The sequence below is a fragment of the Neovison vison genome, chromosome 12, assembly GCF_020171115.1.
Source record: "Neovison vison isolate M4711 chromosome 12, ASM_NN_V1, whole genome shotgun sequence".
In the NCBI taxonomy this organism is placed as follows: Eukaryota; Metazoa; Chordata; class Mammalia; order Carnivora; family Mustelidae; genus Neogale; species Neogale vison.
The window spans coordinates 43178119-43199474 of record NC_058102.1 but is presented as its reverse complement, the minus strand read 5'-3'; the positions used below and the strand labels follow the sequence as shown (position 1 = coordinate 43199474).

General features: G+C 39.9%; 1 protein-coding gene across 9 annotated transcripts in view; it reads right to left on the bottom strand.

The window, feature by feature from the left end:
• KCNC2 (potassium voltage-gated channel subfamily C member 2) overlaps positions 1–18233 on the bottom strand; it is a 189466-nt gene extending 171233 nt beyond the window's left edge. For 7 of the 9 annotated variants that reach the window (XM_044227139.1, XM_044227140.1, XM_044227141.1 and 4 more), the window contains exons 1-2: positions 17182–17366; positions 15278–15980 (exon numbers count right to left, since the gene is read on the bottom strand). In XM_044227139.1, coding sequence (XP_044083074.1) covers positions 15278–15961 — 684 coding nt within the window. In that variant the 5' untranslated portion in view covers positions 15962–15980; positions 17182–17366. Of the gene's footprint in view, positions 1–15277; positions 15981–16574; positions 17038–17181; positions 17367–17966 lie in introns of those variants that run through there. The other 2 variants (XM_044227138.1, XM_044227137.1) reach the window with 2 other exon arrangements.
• Between the last annotated feature and the right edge of the window lie 3123 nt (positions 18234–21356).

Sequence of the window (21356 nt, the reverse complement as noted above, 5' to 3'; positions counted from 1 at the left end):
ATTTAATTTTTTTTATTTTAAATTCCTATTTACAAAGAAAAATGATGAAAAAAATCACGGGGATGAAAAACAGGAAACCTTGCTATTCCTGAACTAGAAATACTACAACATAAAGCAAACAGCACTAGAATAATGAAAATGCAGGTTGAGGAGAGGAGGAGAATGGAATTCAATATAAGTGCACAAGAGAGCATTTCTTGGGGTTGGTCCCAAGGAAATCCAGAATCCAGAAGCACTTCAATGTCAGAGGCAACAGGCACTAGGACAAGGAGCAATCTGGAGGTGTCCCTCCTATTTTATCTTTAGTTGGTTGCTACAGAATTTGCCCACAGGATACAGCCAGTGAGAGCAGTTCTCTAAATTAAGTACAGAATCAACAAAGAAGCTGTTCCTAATTAGGTGTGTTGATGTGTTGATGTGATGTACTTAGAAGTACCTCAGATTTCCTCAAAGTGCATAGAGAAAAAAGAGATGGAGACATCACTCCCCATTAACTGAAAGACAGTAAAGTCCTTTCTACAAATAGAGCTTCTTTTCTCAGACCGAGAGAGGTTTCCTAGTTTGCCCACCTGTTCCTACCCACCCACCCTGAAGGGAATCGTATGTTTCTACATGATCCTGCCTATATACCCACATAACACTACAGTACCCCCACCTTCTTTCTAAGAAAAATATATGTGAAGAAAATAAATACTATAAAAAAGAACAAAGCTGAAAAATAGAAAAAAATATCTGTTAAGGGACCAGAGTTAAGAACAGAAATGTAATAGAACTTTAAAAATTGTCTAACTAATATCTCCAGAAAGATTCATAAAGACATTGTATATATATTGTGTCCACAAAATGAGAGCACACTGATATGGAAAAGAAAAAATCAGAAAATAAAAGATTTATTGGACATTACCAACATGTTGCCAAAAAAGCGAGGACCATGTACAGTTTGAATAGAATCGCCCCCCAAATTCATGTCTACCCCAAACCTCAAAACATGACTTTATTTTGAAACAACCTCTCTGCAGAGGTAAGTAGCTAAGTTAAGATGTGGTCATGTTGGATTATTATGGGCTATAACCCAGTGATTGGTGTCTCTATATAAGAAGAGAAAAAATGAGGCACAGCAACACAAAGGGAAGATGGGCACGTGAAAACAGAAACAGACTACAGTGAGGTGTCTACAAGCCAAGGGACCCCCAACATTGTCAGTAACCACCAGAAGCTAGAAGAAAGCCAATGAACAGAATTTCCCCCAGAAACTCCAGAACAAACCAATCCTGCTGACACCTGAATTTCAGATTTCTGGCCTCCAGAACTGTAAGAGAATAAATTTCCCTTTTTTAAAGACATTAACCTTGTGGTAATATGCTATAGTAACTCTAGGAAACTAATCTGGTCAGTTTGGTGCTCTAATACTGTGTCTGCAAAATGATACGGAAACTTGGAGGAAGAAACTAGCTGCTTTTGAGAGAGTATAGAAGGTGTCAAATAAGACTTGATAATCATACAGGATATTGAAAGATGACTGAATCAACCTATTAAAGCCAGAAGGAGAATGTATTCCAGGCTGTGAAAATAGCATATGCAAATACACAACAATGTGAACACATCTCTTATAGTCAGGAATGGCAAAACATGTGGTCTGACTTCAGTGGTATTTTACTGGTGGTCATAAGAGATTTTATTAGAAGTGTAGGTGGTGGACATATCCTGAAGAGCCAAGCAAAACAAAGGAAATCATAATATGGTAGTCAAAGAAAAAAAGGGATTTAAGCAAGAAAGTGGCATGGGTATATTATGCTTCAGAAGGAATTATTCTGCCTTGGATCTGAAGTCACCATCTTCTTTTCTGCTTTCTTTTTTATTTTGCTTTCTCACTGCATTTGCTCCTTCCTGGACTTTTTTCTAAAGGAAATAGTTATGTGAAGCAATTTTCCAAGGAGTACTTAGAGCCACAGGATCTCATTAGTATTTTTTTTATTCCCCCATTCAAGTTAAGCTTCAAGCTTTGGAGTCTACATTGGATAGTCAGTTCCATTTCATAGAAATTATACAAACATGAATATTTTCTTGGGCTTCAAAGAAAATAATAACAATACAAACCTAACGTTTCTTGTGGAAGACTTTTTATTCCTCACCACCTTTCTATGGTGATAAATTACTTTAACCAAAAAATTTTAAGGGACATACTTACATCTTATTCACAACCATAAAATTGGCGGAAATGGCTATCCGTAATTGGGTAATTGGTACTAAAATATAAAAGAGAACTCACAAAACATACTACAAAATATTATAGTGTTAAATCTCATGAAAAAATAACAACTGATAAACCAGATTCTGAAATCATATAACCACAGAAGCTTGAAGTAGGAAAAAGTCATAAAGGTTTTCTTGTCTCATTGTGCAAACATTTCTCTCTTCATTCCTCTCTCTGCTTCATTCACTGCACCTAATCAATCAACAATTCCACTTTAACTTTGTTGCTTTTACATCATCCACCTGTCCACTGTCTATTTTTTTTAAGATTTATTTATTTGACAGAGAGAGAGAGATCACAAGTAGGAGAGCAGCAGGCAGAGAGAGAGGAGGAAGCAGGCTCCCTGCTGAGTAGAGAGCCCCAGAAGGGGCTCCATCCCAGGACCCTGGGATCATGACCTGAGCCGAAGGCAGAGGTTTTAACCCACTGAGCCACCCAGGCGCCCCGACTTGTCCACTGTCTTAAAGTCAGGTCACCATTATCTCTTACTTGGATTATTACAAAAACATTCTAAACAAAACCCCCGTTACAAACTTGCACTCAGCTTTGCCAGCCCAATCCCCTCTTTAGGTACAAAAGTTTCAGAATGATATTCACAATTACAAATCTGCATGCCATTGCTTTGCTAAAAATCTTTCAAAGCCCCCCCATTACCACCAGAAAAAGACCAGAACTTCTCAACACAGCTCACCAAACCTTTCACCCAATCTCAGCTTCATCTGTCACCTGCCACATCTCCCCATACCTTCATCTGCCACCTGCCACATCTCCCCATACCTTCATCTGCCACCTGCCACATCTCCCCGTACCTTACACAGTGCTGCAGGGGTACTGAGTTACTCATAGTACCTTGCACAGACCATGCCTTCTTTCCCTGTTAGAACTTCATTAAGGCTCCTATCTATCTGAAAAGTCTGGCTACCTCCTCTTCATCCTCTGGTACGAAGAAAGACATATTTCCCCCAGGAAGTTTTTTCCAACTTTAGCAAGATTATGATAATCTTCAAATTACCCCATGCTTGCTTCTTCTGGAGATCTCATAACTTGCACTGTCCCTTTCCTTTTGCTGTTCTCTTGCAGGAGACTACAAACTTCTTAAAAGGCAGGAAATACACTTTCAACTTGCCAGTTGCAAAATGCCTACTATACAATAGATATGTGTTAGATATTGCTCTAATTAATCACTACTTACTCATGAGGGATAAAACTAAGTATCTACAACTTCCCAGACAGTTATCTAGTATCCACATGAAAAAATCTCTGGAATTGGGTGCCTGGGTTGCTCTGTTGGTTAAGCATCTGCCTTTGGCTCCGGTCACGATCCCAGGACACTGGGATCAAGCCCCGTATTGGACTGCCTGCTTGGTAGGAAGTCTGCTTCTCCCACTCCCATTCACCCTGCTTGCGTTCCCTCTTTCACTGTGTCTCTGTCAAATACATAAATAAAATCTCTTTTTAAAAAATTAAAAACAAACAAACAAACAGATTTCCAAATTTATCTTTCCATGGAACTCTTCTGAGGAGCAACCCCCATTAACATTCTGAAGAACTAGAGTTCTATAAAATGCACTTTGGGAAATACCAATCCAAGCACGATGATTCTCTTAATTCACTGTTAAATTGTATTTGCTTTTGCAGAAGTCACATCAAAGTTCTCCAGAAGCCAACTATAACCCTGGACATATTCACCTGTTCTGATTCTTATCCAAGTCCCACTGAATTCAAAGTTCTGGAGTGAGACCCAAGAAGCAAAATTTTAGTCATCAACTTACATTATTTCTATGCACACCAAAGTCTCAGAACCACTGTTTTGGAATAAACTGAAATAATAATGTTCAGTCGTGCCTTGGACTAAGCATCTTACATCTCATTAGGAAATCTCCTTTAGAAGCCCAGAGGTCCTGGTGCTCCCAGCTTCAATCTTCCCTACCTCTCAAGCCTCTTCTCCTGCTCCGTGGTCTTTCTATTACCCCATATCACATGGTATGGTATTCCTCCATGTTTGCAAACTATTCTGTTGACCTTCCCCCGATTTCTGGAAAACACTTATCTTTTGGAAGTTAACTAAAATGTCATCTCCTCTGTGTAGGAAAACCAGTCCTTCCCTAGTCTGTGTGTTCACACTATACTAGTATCTCTATTGTGGTGTTTAATATATCATATTATAACTATGGATCTATAGGCTGCTTTTTCAACAGAATGCAACTGTCTTAAAGATAAATGTCAAATTTTAACACATCTTGTATTTTCAGTACAAACTAGTCCTGGCCAATAGTTGAAGCTCAGTAACTGTCAGGTGAAAGATTCAAAAGCATTTTAAAGCTTTTGTCTTTGGTGTGTGGCTCTCTTCCAGTTTGTTTAGCTAAAAGAGGAATGTAATAACGCCTGGTGACAATATGCTCTTCAACCCACCTATCAATATAAGCCCAGGTACAGGAAACACAAAAGGTTGTTGATAAGAAACCCAGAACTGAAGCACAAAGTCAACTACTCAAAACTAATGCTACCAAGAAACCATCTAAGAGAAATCAGAGCTGAGTTAGATTAATGACTGATACATAAATAGAAAAATGAACAGATTTTGAAAACAATAACTAAGGTTTAAAAAAAAAACCTAGGAACTGAGACGAGGCACATTGCAACTAAAAAATGAACAGCACACTCACAGGAGAAATTGAGGTACTCAGTTAAAGAACACTGTTTTTGCATTGAGACTAACCAATTTTGAATGTCATTGAAATCTATGACTGCATTAAAATATGTTTGATTTCATTAACTTTCTTGAATTTTATTCTTCAAGCATCATATTCTAAACATAAAAGCACAGTCAACACCGTTACGAACCTGGAAATTAAGCATAAGCTCCCAAATGTTTATCAATCATGATACAAATATAATAGTTCAACTTTCATGCACCCGCTAATCATATGATTGTGATAGGTTCACTCAGGTCCAATAATAAAATTCCAATCCTAAAAAAAAAAAAAAAAAAAAACTTGCTACTCTACATTCTGTTTGCACCAAAAAAGGGCCAACTAAGGCTCTATTCTGTCCACTTGCTATTCAATTTATATGAAACACAGGTTTCATTAAAGATATTTTAATAACTTTCGTAATGGCCCTCTCATCGCTTACCTCAAGAGAGAAGCATGATAATTTAAACGATAAATCAAACTATAATAATGGTATTGTTCTGTTTCCTAAATATAAATTTTATTAACTTTATGCACATTAACACATCAAAATAATAGGAAGTTTACTCCTTACACCTTTCTCCTATGATTACCTGCTATTGTTTCCAATACAATTATTACACGATATTCACTTTTAGCAAACAGTTTTTTATCAATAAACATAAAAATACCAAATTAAGCAACCCTATATATGAATTTCTGTTGCAAAATTTGCAAAGACAGACACAAATTTTACATAAATCCTGAATAGTTTCTGTGTTTTCATTGAATCCAATCTGACAGACTACTCAAAAAAAACTGTATAGCGCTCCAAACAGTTCTTGCTTAAACATGTTGTCTTAAATTTAGAGTTAATAATATTATTTGGATATACTGACAAAATTACTTAGAATCACTTTATTTTAAAATGTGTTTGGGGGCACCTGGGTGGCTCAGTGGGTTAAAGCCTTTGCCTTCGGCTCCAGTCATGGTCTCAAGGTCCTGGGATCTAGCCCCATGTCTGGGCTCTCTGCTCAGCAGGGAGCCTGCTTCCTCCTCTCCCTGCCTGCCTCTCTGCCTACTTGTGATCTCTGTCTATCAAATAAATAAATAAAATCTTTTAAAAAAATAATAAAATAAAATGTGTTTGTATTTTATCCTTTAATGAACAACTTAAAAATTCTGGACAAAGTATTGGTATAAAGTAAAAGAATGTGGCCAAAAGGTGGTATATTTTCATCTCTAGAACTCTCTCCATAGAGACGTCTAAAAGGAGAGAATTCCTTCAGTGCTGAGATGAAATCACAGAACACCAGCCAAGAAAGGCTATACTGACCTTTGCTTCAGTTTTCAAAGATGTCAGCAATGTTGTAAGATACATAAAGAATGGCAAAGCTCTAAGATCTGATAGCAAATCACCAGGGTCTTCAATCACACAACAAAGAAGACATTACTGAGGTGTCTGCATAGAATTTTCTTAATACATGGAATACTAAGGAAATGTCAAATTACAAAGATGTCCTTTTATTATGAACTTTCAAAGGAAAAGGTCAGTCAAGTGACTAAGAATTATGGAGTGTCTTTTTCCCAATACTATCACTGACATTTTGGCCCAAGTCCTTTGCTTTGATTCCTGTAAAATGCATTCTCTCAAACACCCCCAAAATTTTAATGTTACTTTACATTTCATCACAGTACAGTAAGCACCACCAATGACTAAATATCCACTAACAAAAGGCAACATGAAAAGCTCTTCTGCTCTGTATTTACTGACCTCACAACAACAACCAGTTTCATTTGCAGACCACAACAACAGCTCCAAACATCTTTTATTGACTGATTCACCAGTTACCCTGCGTGAAACCACTATAATCTTGTTAATTACATGTGAGATGACAAGGCTCTATAAAATACATAAACCACTACCAATAGACTAAACTAGATTTGCATTGACAAATTCCAAAGACGATAAATCAAGTAAGAGTAGAGAACATATTATAAGACACACACAAACACACACAAAGGCATAAAGGGAAATAATAGGAGATAAATGCATAAGCAGGTTAGTTATGAGGCTTTAAAGGTAGTAGAACAGTGAGATACAGAACTGGTAGAGAAGGCAACAATGGAAGTCTGCATCTGACCAGGGATCTGGAAATAAAGTGAATATATAAAACAGTAGAAATTTCCCTGCTATTACTGGGCAATAGGATATGGAAGAGGGCAGACCCTTCCCATACTATTCCTAACATACTTGCTGCTTCCTAAGAACTAAAACTTGTGCATCTGCTGTTAAACACAGTCCAGACAAAGCAATTGAGATTGACTGGGAAGAACACCATAAGTCAGAAGGTCTAAATTCTCGCCCTGTCACTGCTACCAGCTAGCCAGAGCTACAAACAAGTCAGCTGTCTGATCGGTGAATTGAGGCAGTTGTGTCAGGTAATCACCAGTTTCCTCCCAATTCCATGCCTCATGAACACCAGAAGTCTGTCATATATGCCAATAATCAATCTCATTCAAAAAGCATGTAATTTGGATGGATATGCCCAGTACATACACATGCACATACACATTAATATTCTCAAATCAAAATTTTAAGGCATATTCCTACAAATCTCTTCCATTCCTTAACCGTATAAAAATTTTACAAATAGGGAGCCTGGGTGGCTCAGTGGGTTAAGCCGCTGCCTTCGGCTCGGGTCATGATCTCAGGGTCCTGGGATCAAGTCCCGCATCGGGCTCTCTGCTCAGCGGGGAGCCTGCTTCCTCCTCTCTCTCTCTGCCTGCCTCTCTGCCTACTTGTGATCTCTCTCTGTCAAATAAATAAATAAATAAATCTTTAAAAAAAAAAATTTACAAATATATTCCTTGAATATGTATCTATGTTAATGACAGTGAATAGATCCTCTTTTTATGAAAATACATATATATCTTGGAATAGAAAAACTATCTTCCCAAAAGAGAAATATGGAATACTATAAGACACTACACATTTACCTGGAAATACTCTCCATTAATGAGCACATTAAAATATAAATTTTTTGAAGTGTGCTAGACATCATACTATTCTCTATGCTCATTCTGATAGAATGAGTTATGAAAAAAATTAAAACTAAATAATTTGACATTATTTTGTAAACAGTTAGATGTGTTAGGCATATCTGTAAATCCTCAAGTGAATAAGACTTTCCCTTCTGTGTAAGATGCAGGAAAGGGAAAATGATGGTGTCTTTGACAAGGCACTTTTCAAATGGAAATAAAACTGAGATTATCTAATCAGTTATCCTTGTGGTGGATGGATATACACCTGCACCAAAACTTAGATTTAGAAAATGACAGAGCCAATCATCTTTATGGGTTTCGCGACAGAGCCACAGCAAAAAGATTTCCTGAGATCAATATGTGGTTGAAGGAAAGCTGTTTTCAATGGAAACAGGAAGCTAGGAGCTAACCTGTTTCTATGGTAACCAGAGCAGCAGCTACCCAACAGCTGTAGGAAAAAAAGGGCAGAAAGTTATAAATGTAAAAAAAAAAAAAAAAAACCATAAAAAAATAAAAAATCAATACTGGTTTACTTCATTGTGTAATGGTCCTTAGAATACAATCACAATGAGGGCAGACTTTTTTTGTTCCTCCCCCACACTACCCCCAGGGGTGTTTAGCAGTTAGTATCCTTATTTCTCCTCCAAACCTCAAAATCTAAAAGCTGGAAAGAAGTTTGGATACTAGCTAGTCCAGTGTGTCATCCCCATTTTCTATTTATTTATTTACTTACTTACTTACTTTATTTATTTATTTTCAGAATAAATAAAAGGAAATCAAGACTCAGGGAAATGAAGTAAATTCTCCAAGGTCACACAGCTGGTTTTGAAATCTAGGTGAGTGCATAGGCTGATACATCCCACCCCAGACAGTTTCTCCAACGCTACTTCCATATATTTTCACTTCTTGCTCTCTCCTCCTCCCTAACACCCACATTTTAGTCATTTTCTGTGAAACTATTGACTACCTAATATTAAAATTAATCAACATGTTCAACCTATAAGAAAAACAAAAACCAGTGCTATATACATATATATAATATATATATATATTACACACAACAGAATAGATAACACTGCATATATATATATATATATGGGGGAAAGACTGCTCTTCTAAAAAAAACTGTCATATTTCAAAAAGAATTGAATTAAGTTTGTATAATGTCTTTATGGTTATTGTTTAGACTATGCTGCCACTATATAGTTCCTTCTAGAGATCTGCGTCTATCTTTTTTTAGTCCTTTAGTGCCCTTACCATTTCATTTAGACATATTTTTAAATGTTGCTATAATAAAAGGATATGACTTAGAAGTTCAAAAGGTATGAGACCTGAGAACTGCATTTACTTTTTTTTGTAGCAGAAGTAAAAATAAATGACAATGATACACATTTTCAAATGCAAAAAGTTGACCTGTATTTCCTTATAAACCTGCACATTCCCGGTTTTCAGTTGCTTTGAAAATAAGTTTCTTGACAGAGAATTTTCTTGACTCTCACTAGTTTTGTCGACTCAAGTCTATAAGTGAGCACTTAATAAAATATCACAGAAAAAAGTCATACCTGATCTGTCCAACTACATTAACCTTTGGCAAATCTATTCCCCAACAACGGGGCAAATCACCTAGTTTGTGATCAAATACGCAACTGAAAATATAATTTTCTAATGAACTTCCTTGATTCTTTTAATGATGTATTGAATTAGGTACTCTCTGAACCTATCCAACGCTCAGAATATAAGTATAAAATCAAATTAATTTGTGATCTGTACAATTAGTGGCCTGGAAAGGATCAAAAGATACTTAGATGTTTATATGGGCAAATGCAAAAATACCAGACTATTGATTGCAGGCTTTTTTCAGGGGTCCAAAGTTTGGATTTGCACTGCCATGTAATTGGCCATGACTTTTAATTAAAATGGAAGTTATGAAGTCACTTGACCACACCTTAAATAATTTTAAATAATTTTATAATTTATTTAATTTTAAATAATTAAATAAAACCTAACATCTTAAATGTTTTGTATAAGTACAGCCTTCCTCACATTCCCTAATATTACAAAGACAGAGCCCACAAATCACCTCACAAACAGAAAAATCAAGATTAAAACAGCCTAACACTTTCATAATAAAAAAAGACTAACAATATCTTAACATCATTTCTAAATAGAATGTTTTCATGAATCTGTCAGACAATATTTCCGTTTGAGTTGTTTTCTTGTTTGTTTTTTTGAGGAAAATTTATCTTTAACATCTCTGAAATTTTTCTGCATTTCTTAATTTAATAGATAATGTTTTTAGGAAATGTTTTATTATAAACAGGGTGGTGAGCTTATTGAGGGCAAAAGACTATATCTTCTCCACACATTCCCAATAACTTCCATAGTTAAGTGACTACATATCCAATATTTGCTGACTAAATAAATATTCTAAAAATTCTAATAATAAATTATAAATTCTAATAAAATTATATGAGCAAGCTATATTTGGCCAGTAATTCTTTGAATTGGAGCAATACTTACAAAAGAAAATATATACTTTTTTTAAATCTTAAACTATGACTTTATTGTTCTTACTTTATTATAATTTTTTTAAATTAAATGTTACACTGAGAGCTAAAAAACAGTTATTTATATCATTTCTTAACTATTTTTTTGGTGGCTTGAGGAAGAGGAAAAAAATGGCCCATAAAAAGTAAATTATGTATGTGCAATTCTGAATCCAATTCTATATGCTAAAATTTGAATTTTAATAGTTTTGAGGAGTATACTTTAATAATGCCGGAAATAAATCAATTTAAAATGTTAATGAAGTGAATATTTTCAATATTAAAAATTGAGAGATTCACTATCACAACACATGTATGATTCAGGATGATCGGCACATAATGATATATTAGATGAAGATCCAGAGAACCTATATAAAATGACCCAAGGACCAAAAACCTAACATCTTAAATGTGGTTCCACAGCAGTTATTCTTTTTATTGTTTTGGGGCACCTGAGTGGCTCAGCTGGTTGAGGATCTGACTCTTGGTTTCAGCTCAGGTCATGACCTTGCAGTCTTGGGATCAAGCCCCAGTGTAGGGCTCTGTGCCCTGCAAGGAGTCTATCCCAGATTCTCTCTCTCACCTTCTCACTAACTCTCTCCCTTTCCCTCAAATAAATAAATAAAATCTTTTAAACAAATAATAAAATAAAATGTTCCTTTAAATTAAAAATGGGTCCTATCAGCTAACCAAAGATACTCAAGTCATCAACGAAGAGCCTGTAAAGTAGAACCTAATTCAATCACCTCTACTCCCCCCAGAAAATAAGCGAAAAGAAGAGAGATAGGGAGAAACTTGTAACAGCTCTCCACTCTTTAATACTGGAACAAATTATTTAAAATATTTTGATTCTAGTATTTTGCCCTTATCCTAGTTGATTAACTTCTAAATAATCTAGAACTTCTGTCGAAAGAATTTCTGCCTGGCACCTGTCTACTTACCTAGGATCTAATGTTTTCAGAAGAAAGCATACACAAGCTTCATTTCCCTCTTAAACTAAGATATTAAATTGGAAAAATACAATGCATAACACTTGCACAAATACATCTATGCATCCTTGATTTTTGCTATTTGTAAATATCACTCAATGGCATCAACAGCATAAGCTCTCCTTTTCTTTCCTGATCTCATTTTTTCCAGAACAGGTTTCCATGACAACTTATATTTGATTTTTTATAAATTTCTATTTTGGAATACTATTCTTAAGGATAAGAATTCATTTAAGTATAAATATAAACTTACTTACCAAGTTAACCTGAACTTTTAAAATGTATTGACACCATAAATTTAAAGCAACAGAAGAGGGAAATGCCAACCCAAAGAGAAAGCAAAAATACAACGTTATAAAATTAAATTAGCTATTCAGTTCCTATCACTGTTGTTTCAGTATGGCACTTAAGATCATAAAAGTTAGAAATAAAATACATCTACTCTATAACTGAGTCACTCTCCTCAATATTGGGTAAAGATAAAGATTATGGTGACAGGTATAACCAATTGAAAAAGAAATTCAGACAGTTAAAAATATTCATCTCAAGCATATCAATAAAAGATGAACTAACGTAAAACAAAGTAAAGAGGGTTTATAAAAGTTAAATATTTCTATTAAGAATGAGTCTTGTTAAAAAAAAAAAAAAGAATGAGACTTGTGCAAGTAAGACCACAGCTGAAACAAACAACTTGATAATTGATTTATGTCTTCTAGAATCATGTCCATGCAAAATAAAATTCCATCCTATGGCTTCCCAGTGTAATTCTATTTATCAAACTAGTCAGAAAACATTAAGTCAAGCCATCACATGAACTAAAAACGTTCATATAAAAATATTAAATCACATTTAAGTAGAATGACTACTTCTGATTACTCTTTTTTAGGCAATCCCTAATAATTTGAAAAGAGATTTCCCTAAAGACAAGTCCCACAAATGTAAGCCACTCTGAAAGAAAGAAAACACTACATATTGACTGGTCAATAAAAATGCAAAGTTCAAATAGGGTTCAAGAAGTCAATTTGAATTTCATATTTTCACTCAAATGTTGGGTGGTGCAGGGTAAAAATTCTACCAAAGTCCTGGAATACATATGTTTTCTTAAAAATCATAGACGACCTTTCAAAGTTAGAATTCTAGAAAGTGTCTTACGCTGCATTAAATCTCAAGAGCAACATGATCTGCAGAGATTTCATAAGCCAGTCAGTTATAATCAGTGGTTGTGGTAAAAGGGCCTGGGGAGGATGTCATGAGACCTCCAGCATAATTTCGGATCTTCTATTAACTTGCTGTATGACCTTGGCCATCACTTAGCATCTGCAGTCCTCATTTTCCTCATCTATAAAATAAAGGGTCTTCCTGAAGTGACCTCAAGGAAATTTTCCAGGTCTGTAATTCTCAGCTGATTCTGCTTCTGATGGCTCTTTGACCTTGTGTTAATCTTTAATATATCTGTGTTCTTTCCTCACCTGAAATGGATGCATATCAAACCCCTGATATTGTTACAATGAAACCTTGGTCAGATTTTTTTACTGGTAAGATTTTTTTTAAAACTATTTTCAAGTTAATAGTCTACCCTTTGACCAATAATCAATAAAATCAATTTTCATAGCAATAATAAAAGTTGAATACCACCTTAAAGTTTTTGCTATGCAATCTAGCCTACAATAAAAGATATTATCATGAGGAAAGATAATAAAACATTCTGTCTCTTGTATAGCACGCGATCTAGGAAAAAAAAAATCACATGATGAGTCTGAAAACAAATTCATGTTATCTTCTTAGCCACCAAGTGAATAGAGCACTGTGGCACTCAGGTGGAATTGAAAAAACCATGGATGTAACGGTCATGTCTGTGATTTAACTTAAGTTTATATGTACTAGTTTCTGTTTTGGCTTAAACTGGACTAAACTAGCATCACCAAAGTGACCAATTCACATTGTTGTGTTTTTTTTTTTTCCTGTGTATTAGATGCTCTTATTTAGAACACATTTTTAAAACAACAACAATCCACACAAACAGCCCAACAATTTCTATAAACCACTTCTCAAAATGTGGCTCCCAGACTAACAGCAGCATCAGCAGCACCTGGAAGCCTGCCAGAAATGCCAGTTCTCAGGTTCCACTTGAGACCTGTGGAATCAGAAACCCTGGGGGGAAGCCCAGGATCCAGTGGTTTAACAAGACCCCGGTGGGGGAGGGGAGACAGGCCGAGGCTGGTGTTCTGAGGCTCTTCAATTCTGAAAGCCACTGCCCTACAGGTAGCAGGAAATAGGAGTTTTTGTCACTGATGACCTTAATTCCTTTTGGGCAGGGCATTGCCACCTCACCTGGTGTTGAATTTATAGAATGATCTTAAAAGGAAGATAGCAGAGTTGAAGTTATTGATTCTATATTCGAATACAATAATGTGGACATACTAAAATTTATGTAGGCATTTAAATCCCAGATCCATTGGGGAGTAATGCTTGAAATTGTCTCTTTCACATTCTATTTCAAACTGAAAACAAAACATATCCTTAGACTTCTAAAGTGGTATCAGAAACACATCTTCTGACAAGTTACTAGAATGACAGCTGCACAATATCTCAGATGCAGAGACTTCTGACATACAGAAGACAATAATGAGGATGGAGCCAAAGTGAGGCTGCCCAGGGGGTATTTTTTCTGGGCGTCAGAAGCAAACCAGACACATGCAGTTGCAGAGATTTAACAAAATACACTACTCCATTCTCATGTATAATTAAAAATCATTCATATACTGTATAATTTTGGGTTATTTATATTTCTTTTATTTCCTTTACACTGGAGAAACTATTATTGGTAACTTTTACAGTCCCTTCATGGGATTCTGAAGAATTAATTGGGAGTGTCAAGGACTAAATTTAAACTGTCGTTCAAATTAGAAACTGAAAAGAAAAATTGAGGATGGAGTCACAATCTAAGGGTAAAATAAAGTTTGCAACAATCTAAATTACCCAGATTTAGACAATCAGACTAAACTGGCATCATCAAAATGACATTCAACCTGTAAGAAACATAGATGAAGCCCAAGGGGAAAAGGACCAGACTACAATTCAATGAGCAGGTGGGCTCTCTGGTGAACTCACTGGGACAAGCCACTCAGCATTCTTCTCCTTTGGAAGGAGACAGGTCCAAATAGCATTCAGGAGATTCTCTTCACAAAACTACCCCCCCCCCCCGCCATTGCCCTACCCCACGCTGGCATACCCTTTCTTCACCCAGCCACCTACTATATTCCATTTCCCCATCTCTGTCTTCAGATTAGATCCCTAATTGGAGCCACTGCTTTGAGTCAGACGTGAAGGAGTGTCAGGCCTCACTGAAAATGTCAAATCGTGATGACCAGAAGGCCTGAAGTAACATCCACACTAAAAGAAAAGTTGGAAGGAAAGAGTCAGGAAAAAAAGAATCAAGACGAAGCACGATACCAGTTTCAGGACAAGGTTCCAGACAGACTTGCACAGAGAGGTCGACATTGGCCCTTTGGCTCCCATTTATCTGCTAAAGGAAATCTCTGAGTTGAGGAGGAGACGGTGGAGGATGAAGGGGACGGAAGGGGAGGATGACCGCCAGGGTCCCTGAGTTTACCTGACACCAGATGTGCTTCTGATCACGTCCTTAGGGAGCCCTGTTCTCTTCTCCCTCCCATCCCCTCCCCTCGTCCCAGAGGTCGTTGGTGGGAAAGAAAGTTGGGGAAGGAGTTGGAGGAGCTGGAGCAGCAGGGAAGGGGGCGGTTCTGGCCTTACCCTGGCGGCTCTGGACGAGTAGGGGTCCTCGAAGAGGGCCCACATGCGGGGCTGCAGCCTCCTCCAGCGGCCAGACTTGCCGTCGGGGCCCCCCAGGCCCGCCGCGTCCTCGATGCCCAACCTCTTGGCCGCCAGGTCCTCGTCGTCGCCAGGGTCGCCGCCGATGAGGTCGGGGGTCTCGAAGATGTCGAGCGCCTCCTCGGCGTCACGGTGTTGCCGGTAGGTCATCCAGCAGCAGGGCTCCACGTCCGTCTCGTCGATGCCCCAGAAGGCCAGCTCCTCCTCGAAGAGCGGCCCGCACACGTCGGCGGGGCAGTGCAGCTTGCCCGTGCGGTAGTAGTTGAGCACATAGGCGAAGACGCCGGGGTGCCGGTCGAAGAAGAACTCGCGGCCGCCCCCAGGGTGGTCGCCGCCGATGCCCCGGGGACTGCAGTTGCCCGCGCCGCCCTCAAAGCAGCCGCCCGGCCCGGGGGACAGTGGGGGCGGTCGCGGCGGCGGCGAGAGCGAAGGGGGCGACGGCTGCAGCTTGTCGCCAGCCGCCGTCAGGCAGTCGCCCTGGGGATCGGAGGCGGCGAGAAGGGCCAGGCGCGTCCCAGGCAGGGTCTTGAGGGTGCTGCGGTAGGTTTCGTGCCGGGTGCCCCCGACATTGAGGATCACCCTCTCGTTGTTCTCGATCTTGCCCATCTCTGTGGTTCAGACATGACTGGGGGGAGGCGAACACAGCGCCAAGTTAAAGATCTCGGCCGTCAGAGCCGCACCATGCCCCCCACCCCCACGCCGAGCCCGAGTCCCAGGATGCAGGGCTGGAGACAGGCGAGGGGCAACTGACCCTCCCAGGAGGAGTTGCGCGCCCAGCCCTGTCCCCGCCTCAAGCAGCACACCGTCCCCAGGCTTCCAGAAAACCAAGCAGGTGGTCCCAGCCTCCCTGACCTTCCAGGACACCTTCTTTCCTGCCTCACACCTTTCTTCCCTACCTCTGATCACCCCTACTTCATCGTTTCACCCTTCACCCTTCCCCCCCCATCCCCTCTTACAGAAAATCTGCTTCTAGGCCTGAACCCCCACTCTCCTCTTCTCCCCAAACCCCTTATTTCTCCCTTCTAAGCCCTTTCTCTCCCTCTCTTGCTCCTCACTCTGCCCCTGCCCTGGCTCCTCTCCTCCCCTACCCTAAACCCTCTCTCCACCTTCCTTGGCCTGGAGGCAGTTCCCTCAGGCAAGGAGTTTTCTCCTCTGAGGCAACTTGGCAGTTTGGGGGGAGAGCCCCCAGACGGGACGGAGACCCCCATTCCACGCGTACCCTCGGGACTCTGGACTCGCAGCGCCCTGGCACTCAGGGAATGCCCTCTGCGTGCCCCGTTCTCACTTCCACTCTCCCTCACCGACCAGGCAAAAAAACTAAACGCAGAAGTCAAAGCAAAAAAAAAAAAAAAAAAAATCTCCCTGCTGTTGCCTTTCACCAAAAAGACCTGTGACTAATTTCCTGATCCAATTTCCTTTTCACATTATTACTGTTGTTGTTGTTGTTGTTGTTGTTAATACTATTATTACTTGGGAAAGGAAATCACTAACTAGGTTCCATTTTTTTTAGAATGCGAATGATCAACGCATCCCACCCCATCCCCCCCCCCAAGAAAAACAAACGCCTAGGGGATGCAGAGTTAGGGGGGTTGGGGGGTTGCTCTCTAGTAGGGGCGAGGCCCTGGAAAGAGCCGCTGGAGGCACACCCCCTGGTTCCCCAAGCTGACAGTGTCCCCGCTTCCAGTCTCCCAGTCGCCTATCCCCAGGGCTTCACCTCCACATTTCCATTGCGGAACGAGGAGGGGGGCAGGCGGGCGAATGCCTGCCTGCAGGGTCAGCATGCCCTTCCCGGCAAATCACCCCCTTTCCCTCCCGCCCCCAGATACCTTAACGAGACCGACAGAAAAGTGCTTCTGCTTTGGTTTCCGAGTGGACGAGGTTCTCCGGGCAGCCGGACTGAGTCCTGACACCCAGCCGAGCCGCCCTTCTCCAACGAAAAACTACTTGTTGGCGTTTTCCGGGTTCAGGTGGTTGGGCCGCTTCTCGCGGCGCTGGGGTCGCGGAGCCAGCCCCCGCCGGCCGCCGGCCGCGCTCCCCGCCTTCATGCTGCGAGCTGCGGGCTCGCCACGCGCCAACCTCCGCGCCCAGAGTCACCATCGCGCAGGGCTGGGCAAACCATGGAGCTCGGGGCGGGTCCAGCCGGCGCTCCGCGACCCCGCCCGGAGCCGGCCCAGATGCTGGCCGCGACCACCGCGGAGCTGACCCGAGGTCAGGAAAGCTCACCCACTTGAAGGGGCAGTCACCCGGCTCCGCCCTGGACCTCCAGGTTTTGTTTCTCCCCTGAAAGCAGCCGCTGCCAGAGCTGTCCCTCCCGCACCACTCGCCGCCAACCACCAGCGCCAGAGCACAGAGCTCAGGAAACGGTGGGTGGGTGGGTGGGTCTGGGGAAGCTCTCTTGTACCAACCAGGTTCATATATTTTTCTTCCGTGAAGCTCTATCCCCACCCTCTCTGGAGCTTCTGCCTGCCTTATTTACACCCCACTCTCCACACCCTTTCTCTTCCCACTGCCCCACCCCTCCCAACAAGTGAGAGAGCATCTCTAAGACCAATTCCTTTTTTTTTTTTTTTCCCCCTTAATGACAACTGATGGGAGAGAGAGGTCTACTTACAGGTGACAAGTGAGTCTTGGATCTCGCGTCTTACACATGGCTCTGGCTTGCTCTTTCCAGTCAAATGTAGGTCTCCAGTAACCACATCATGGTTATATAAAACAAAACAAGTTTAAAAAGTTTATTCCAGGAACATCATGCTCTAGCAAGTGAAAATTCGGGTTTCTTTATCAGAAGCCACAGAGGAGAGCTACATAATCCAAGTACCAAAGCAATTATCTAATTAGTCACTTTCTCCCTTTCAAATTTGTATTGGGCCTTGTAGGAGTTTATCAGGGCTGCCATAACAAAGTACCACAAACTGGTCTGTTTAAACAGCAGAAATTTATGATCTCACAGTTCTGGAGGTAGAAGGTAGAAACTAAGGTGTGGTCAGGGTTGGTTCCTTCTGAGGGCTGTGAGAACTGGACCTCTTCTAGGCCTCTCTCCTTGGCTTGCAGATGGCTCTCTTATCCCTGTGTCTCTTCACATCTTTTTCCCTTTATACATATCTGTATCTGTCCAAGTATTCCCTTTTATATAAGAACACAGTCCTTACGGAGTAGGGCCTACCTTAATGACTTCATTTTTACTTGATCACCTCTATAAAGACCGTATCTCCAAAATAAGGTCACATCCTGAAGCACTAGAAGCTAGGACTCCAACATCTTTCCGTTTTTTTGAGGGGGTGGGGAGGGGGAGGGGAATGGTGCTGGGACACAGTTCAACCCACATCAGTTCATAGCACCAAACAGCGTGTGTTTCTGTGTGTGTGTGTGTGCCGAGAGAGAGAGAGAGAGAGAGAGAGAGAGAGAGAGAGACTCTATTCCATAGGTATAGCTTGAAAGGCTTAAAATCCATGGAGTAGGTAGAACACCAGGTTGTATATAGGAGGAAGTCTCTTTGAAAAACAGATACTGATACTGACACAGCAATTTAAAAATTGCAAGAGTTATGAATCTTTATATGAGAAAGTTTTTGCAATATACAGGACTGCAGGGTGGGCAGTTAAATATAAATAGTTCCCTCAGAGAACACCTATCCTTTACGGCAGTAGATAATTAAACTAAGTAAAGAACTTAAAAGTATCTGGAAGGTTACTGATGTCTAGGAAACTAATCTAAGAAAAAAATGTATATCCATTCATAAGAAGTTTACTAACAGTATGTCAATACGTGTGTAGTAATAACCTTAGGAACAGCTCTATGGACCCAGCTTTGTGACAATGGAAATTTGCTTTTACTAACACAAACACACACACACACACACACACACACACACACAAGTATAAGGCTTAACTGCTGAGGGAATGATTCTAGTTTAGCACTATTATCAATCACTAAGGCGTTTCTTAAAATAAGTGATAGTAAATTTCAACTGCCAGAAAATTTCCAAAGAAAAATTATATTCAAATTATAATATGCATTCTTATATTATCTAGATGGTTCCTTATATAGCTTAATGCAAATTCAATAGGGAGAAAAAGGCATATGGTTTGCTTTAAAATAAATTAGCAATAGTAAGTGTAGTAGTAGAAGCATTTATAATAATAGATAACATTTACTGAGATCTTACTATGTGCAAAATGTTTTACATAAATTACCCCCTTTTAATTTAAATGGAGGAAATAGTCACATTAAATTACAAGATTTCCAGAAAGATAACTCATACAGATGTCAGAAATCAATAATAGAAGCCTTTAGCTTAATAATATTAAATTTGTATTATGAGGGATCTACAGAGAAACCAAAGGAAGGGGGTGGGGGGATTGCTGCAAAGGACTCATGGAGGAGAAATGAGAAAACAAGGGCCTAATGAATCAATTTGAGTCTAAGGTTATATAAGCTACTTAGAAATAATCACATCAACAAAAGGATCACCTTTTAGAAGAATTCAGACTTTTTTGTGATTCATAAAGGTTTAGATGTGAAACTAGAAAACATTTCAAATAAGTTTGAAAATAAGAATGTGGAAAAATAAGAGAAAGAGATGTGCATACCAATAGAGAATTTATAAGCAAAGCAGCAAATGAAATACTCTCTCTCTCTCTCTCTTTCTCTTTTTCTGGTCAATATAGAAGGGGAAGATCCTAAGACAAATATTCACGCTTCATTATATAAGACAGGAGAGAACAGAAAACCCCTCTAGCTAACTAACTCCCTGATGCTCCTGTGAAAAACAGGCAAAAGTGAAAAGAAAGCAAATCTTTGAAAGATGGCAATGGAAAACGGAGGTGGAAAAAACAGTTGTGGGTTCCTTTGTTGGTCTGTGGGGAACAAGGATTTAAAAGACCATGTAGATATTACCCCTGACAGAGAAGCAACTGAAATGCTGCTTCCTTTATGTCCTCCAGTCAGCATCACAGAAGGGCTACAGAAACGGAGCCCTACATCACCACCAGAAATGTGGATTGCTCTCATTAAACCACATTGGAACTGTCAGAAGGACATACTTGTGAAAGTTTAACAGTTGAACAAATTAACTCTTTTAAAGTTCAGTATAAGGATGTTTTAAATATTATTCACTTTCAAAGAACAATATATTCATGGACTTTGCATAAAATTCCTCTGCGGATTAAAAAATGGCTACAGGGGCACCTGGGTGGCTCAGTGGGTTAAAGCCCCTGCCTTCGGCTCAGGTCATGATCTCAGGGACCTGGGATGGAGCCCCGCATCAGGCCCTCTGCTCGGTGGGGAGCCTGCTTCCCTTCCTCTCTCTCTCTGCCTGCCTCTCTGCCTACTTGTGATCTCTGTCTGTCAAATAAATAAATAAAATCTTTTAAAATAAAAAAAATTTTTAAAAATGGCTACAATTTCCCATCCTGCCCTATAGATATGCCCCCTTTAAATTGTGACTTGGTGTCTTCTCGCATCAGGTCTGCTTCTCCAGTCCCTGTTTCTGTACTGGCTTTGTAACTTGCCTTGACTAAGAGAATGAGGTGGAAGTGATGGTGTACCAGAATAAAGCCTTGGCTTCAAAAGGTCTTGCATACTTCTGTCCACTCTCTTATTTGGAAACTTACCCTGGTGCCATGAGAATAAGCTTTAGCTGGCCTGCTTGATGATGAGAAACATATATGCCAGTCTCTCTCTGTCTCATTCTCTCTCTCTCTCTCACACACACACACACACACACTCACACACACATGCACATGCACACGCACACATACTTTTGAAACAAAGAGAACCAGTGTTAGAATACAAGTCAGAGGATATAATAGAGCAAGAATTTAAAAGAAATAATTACCTAAAAGAAATAGAGGGCCCCTGACAGCTAGAACTTCTCATCTCTGCCCCTAGATGATTCACAGCTAATTTCCAGGAGCAGAACTGCCCTGCTCTTACGCATGTGTCCAGAAGAACTGTCCAGCTGAACCTAGCCCAAATGCACTGACCCACAAAATGATGAGCT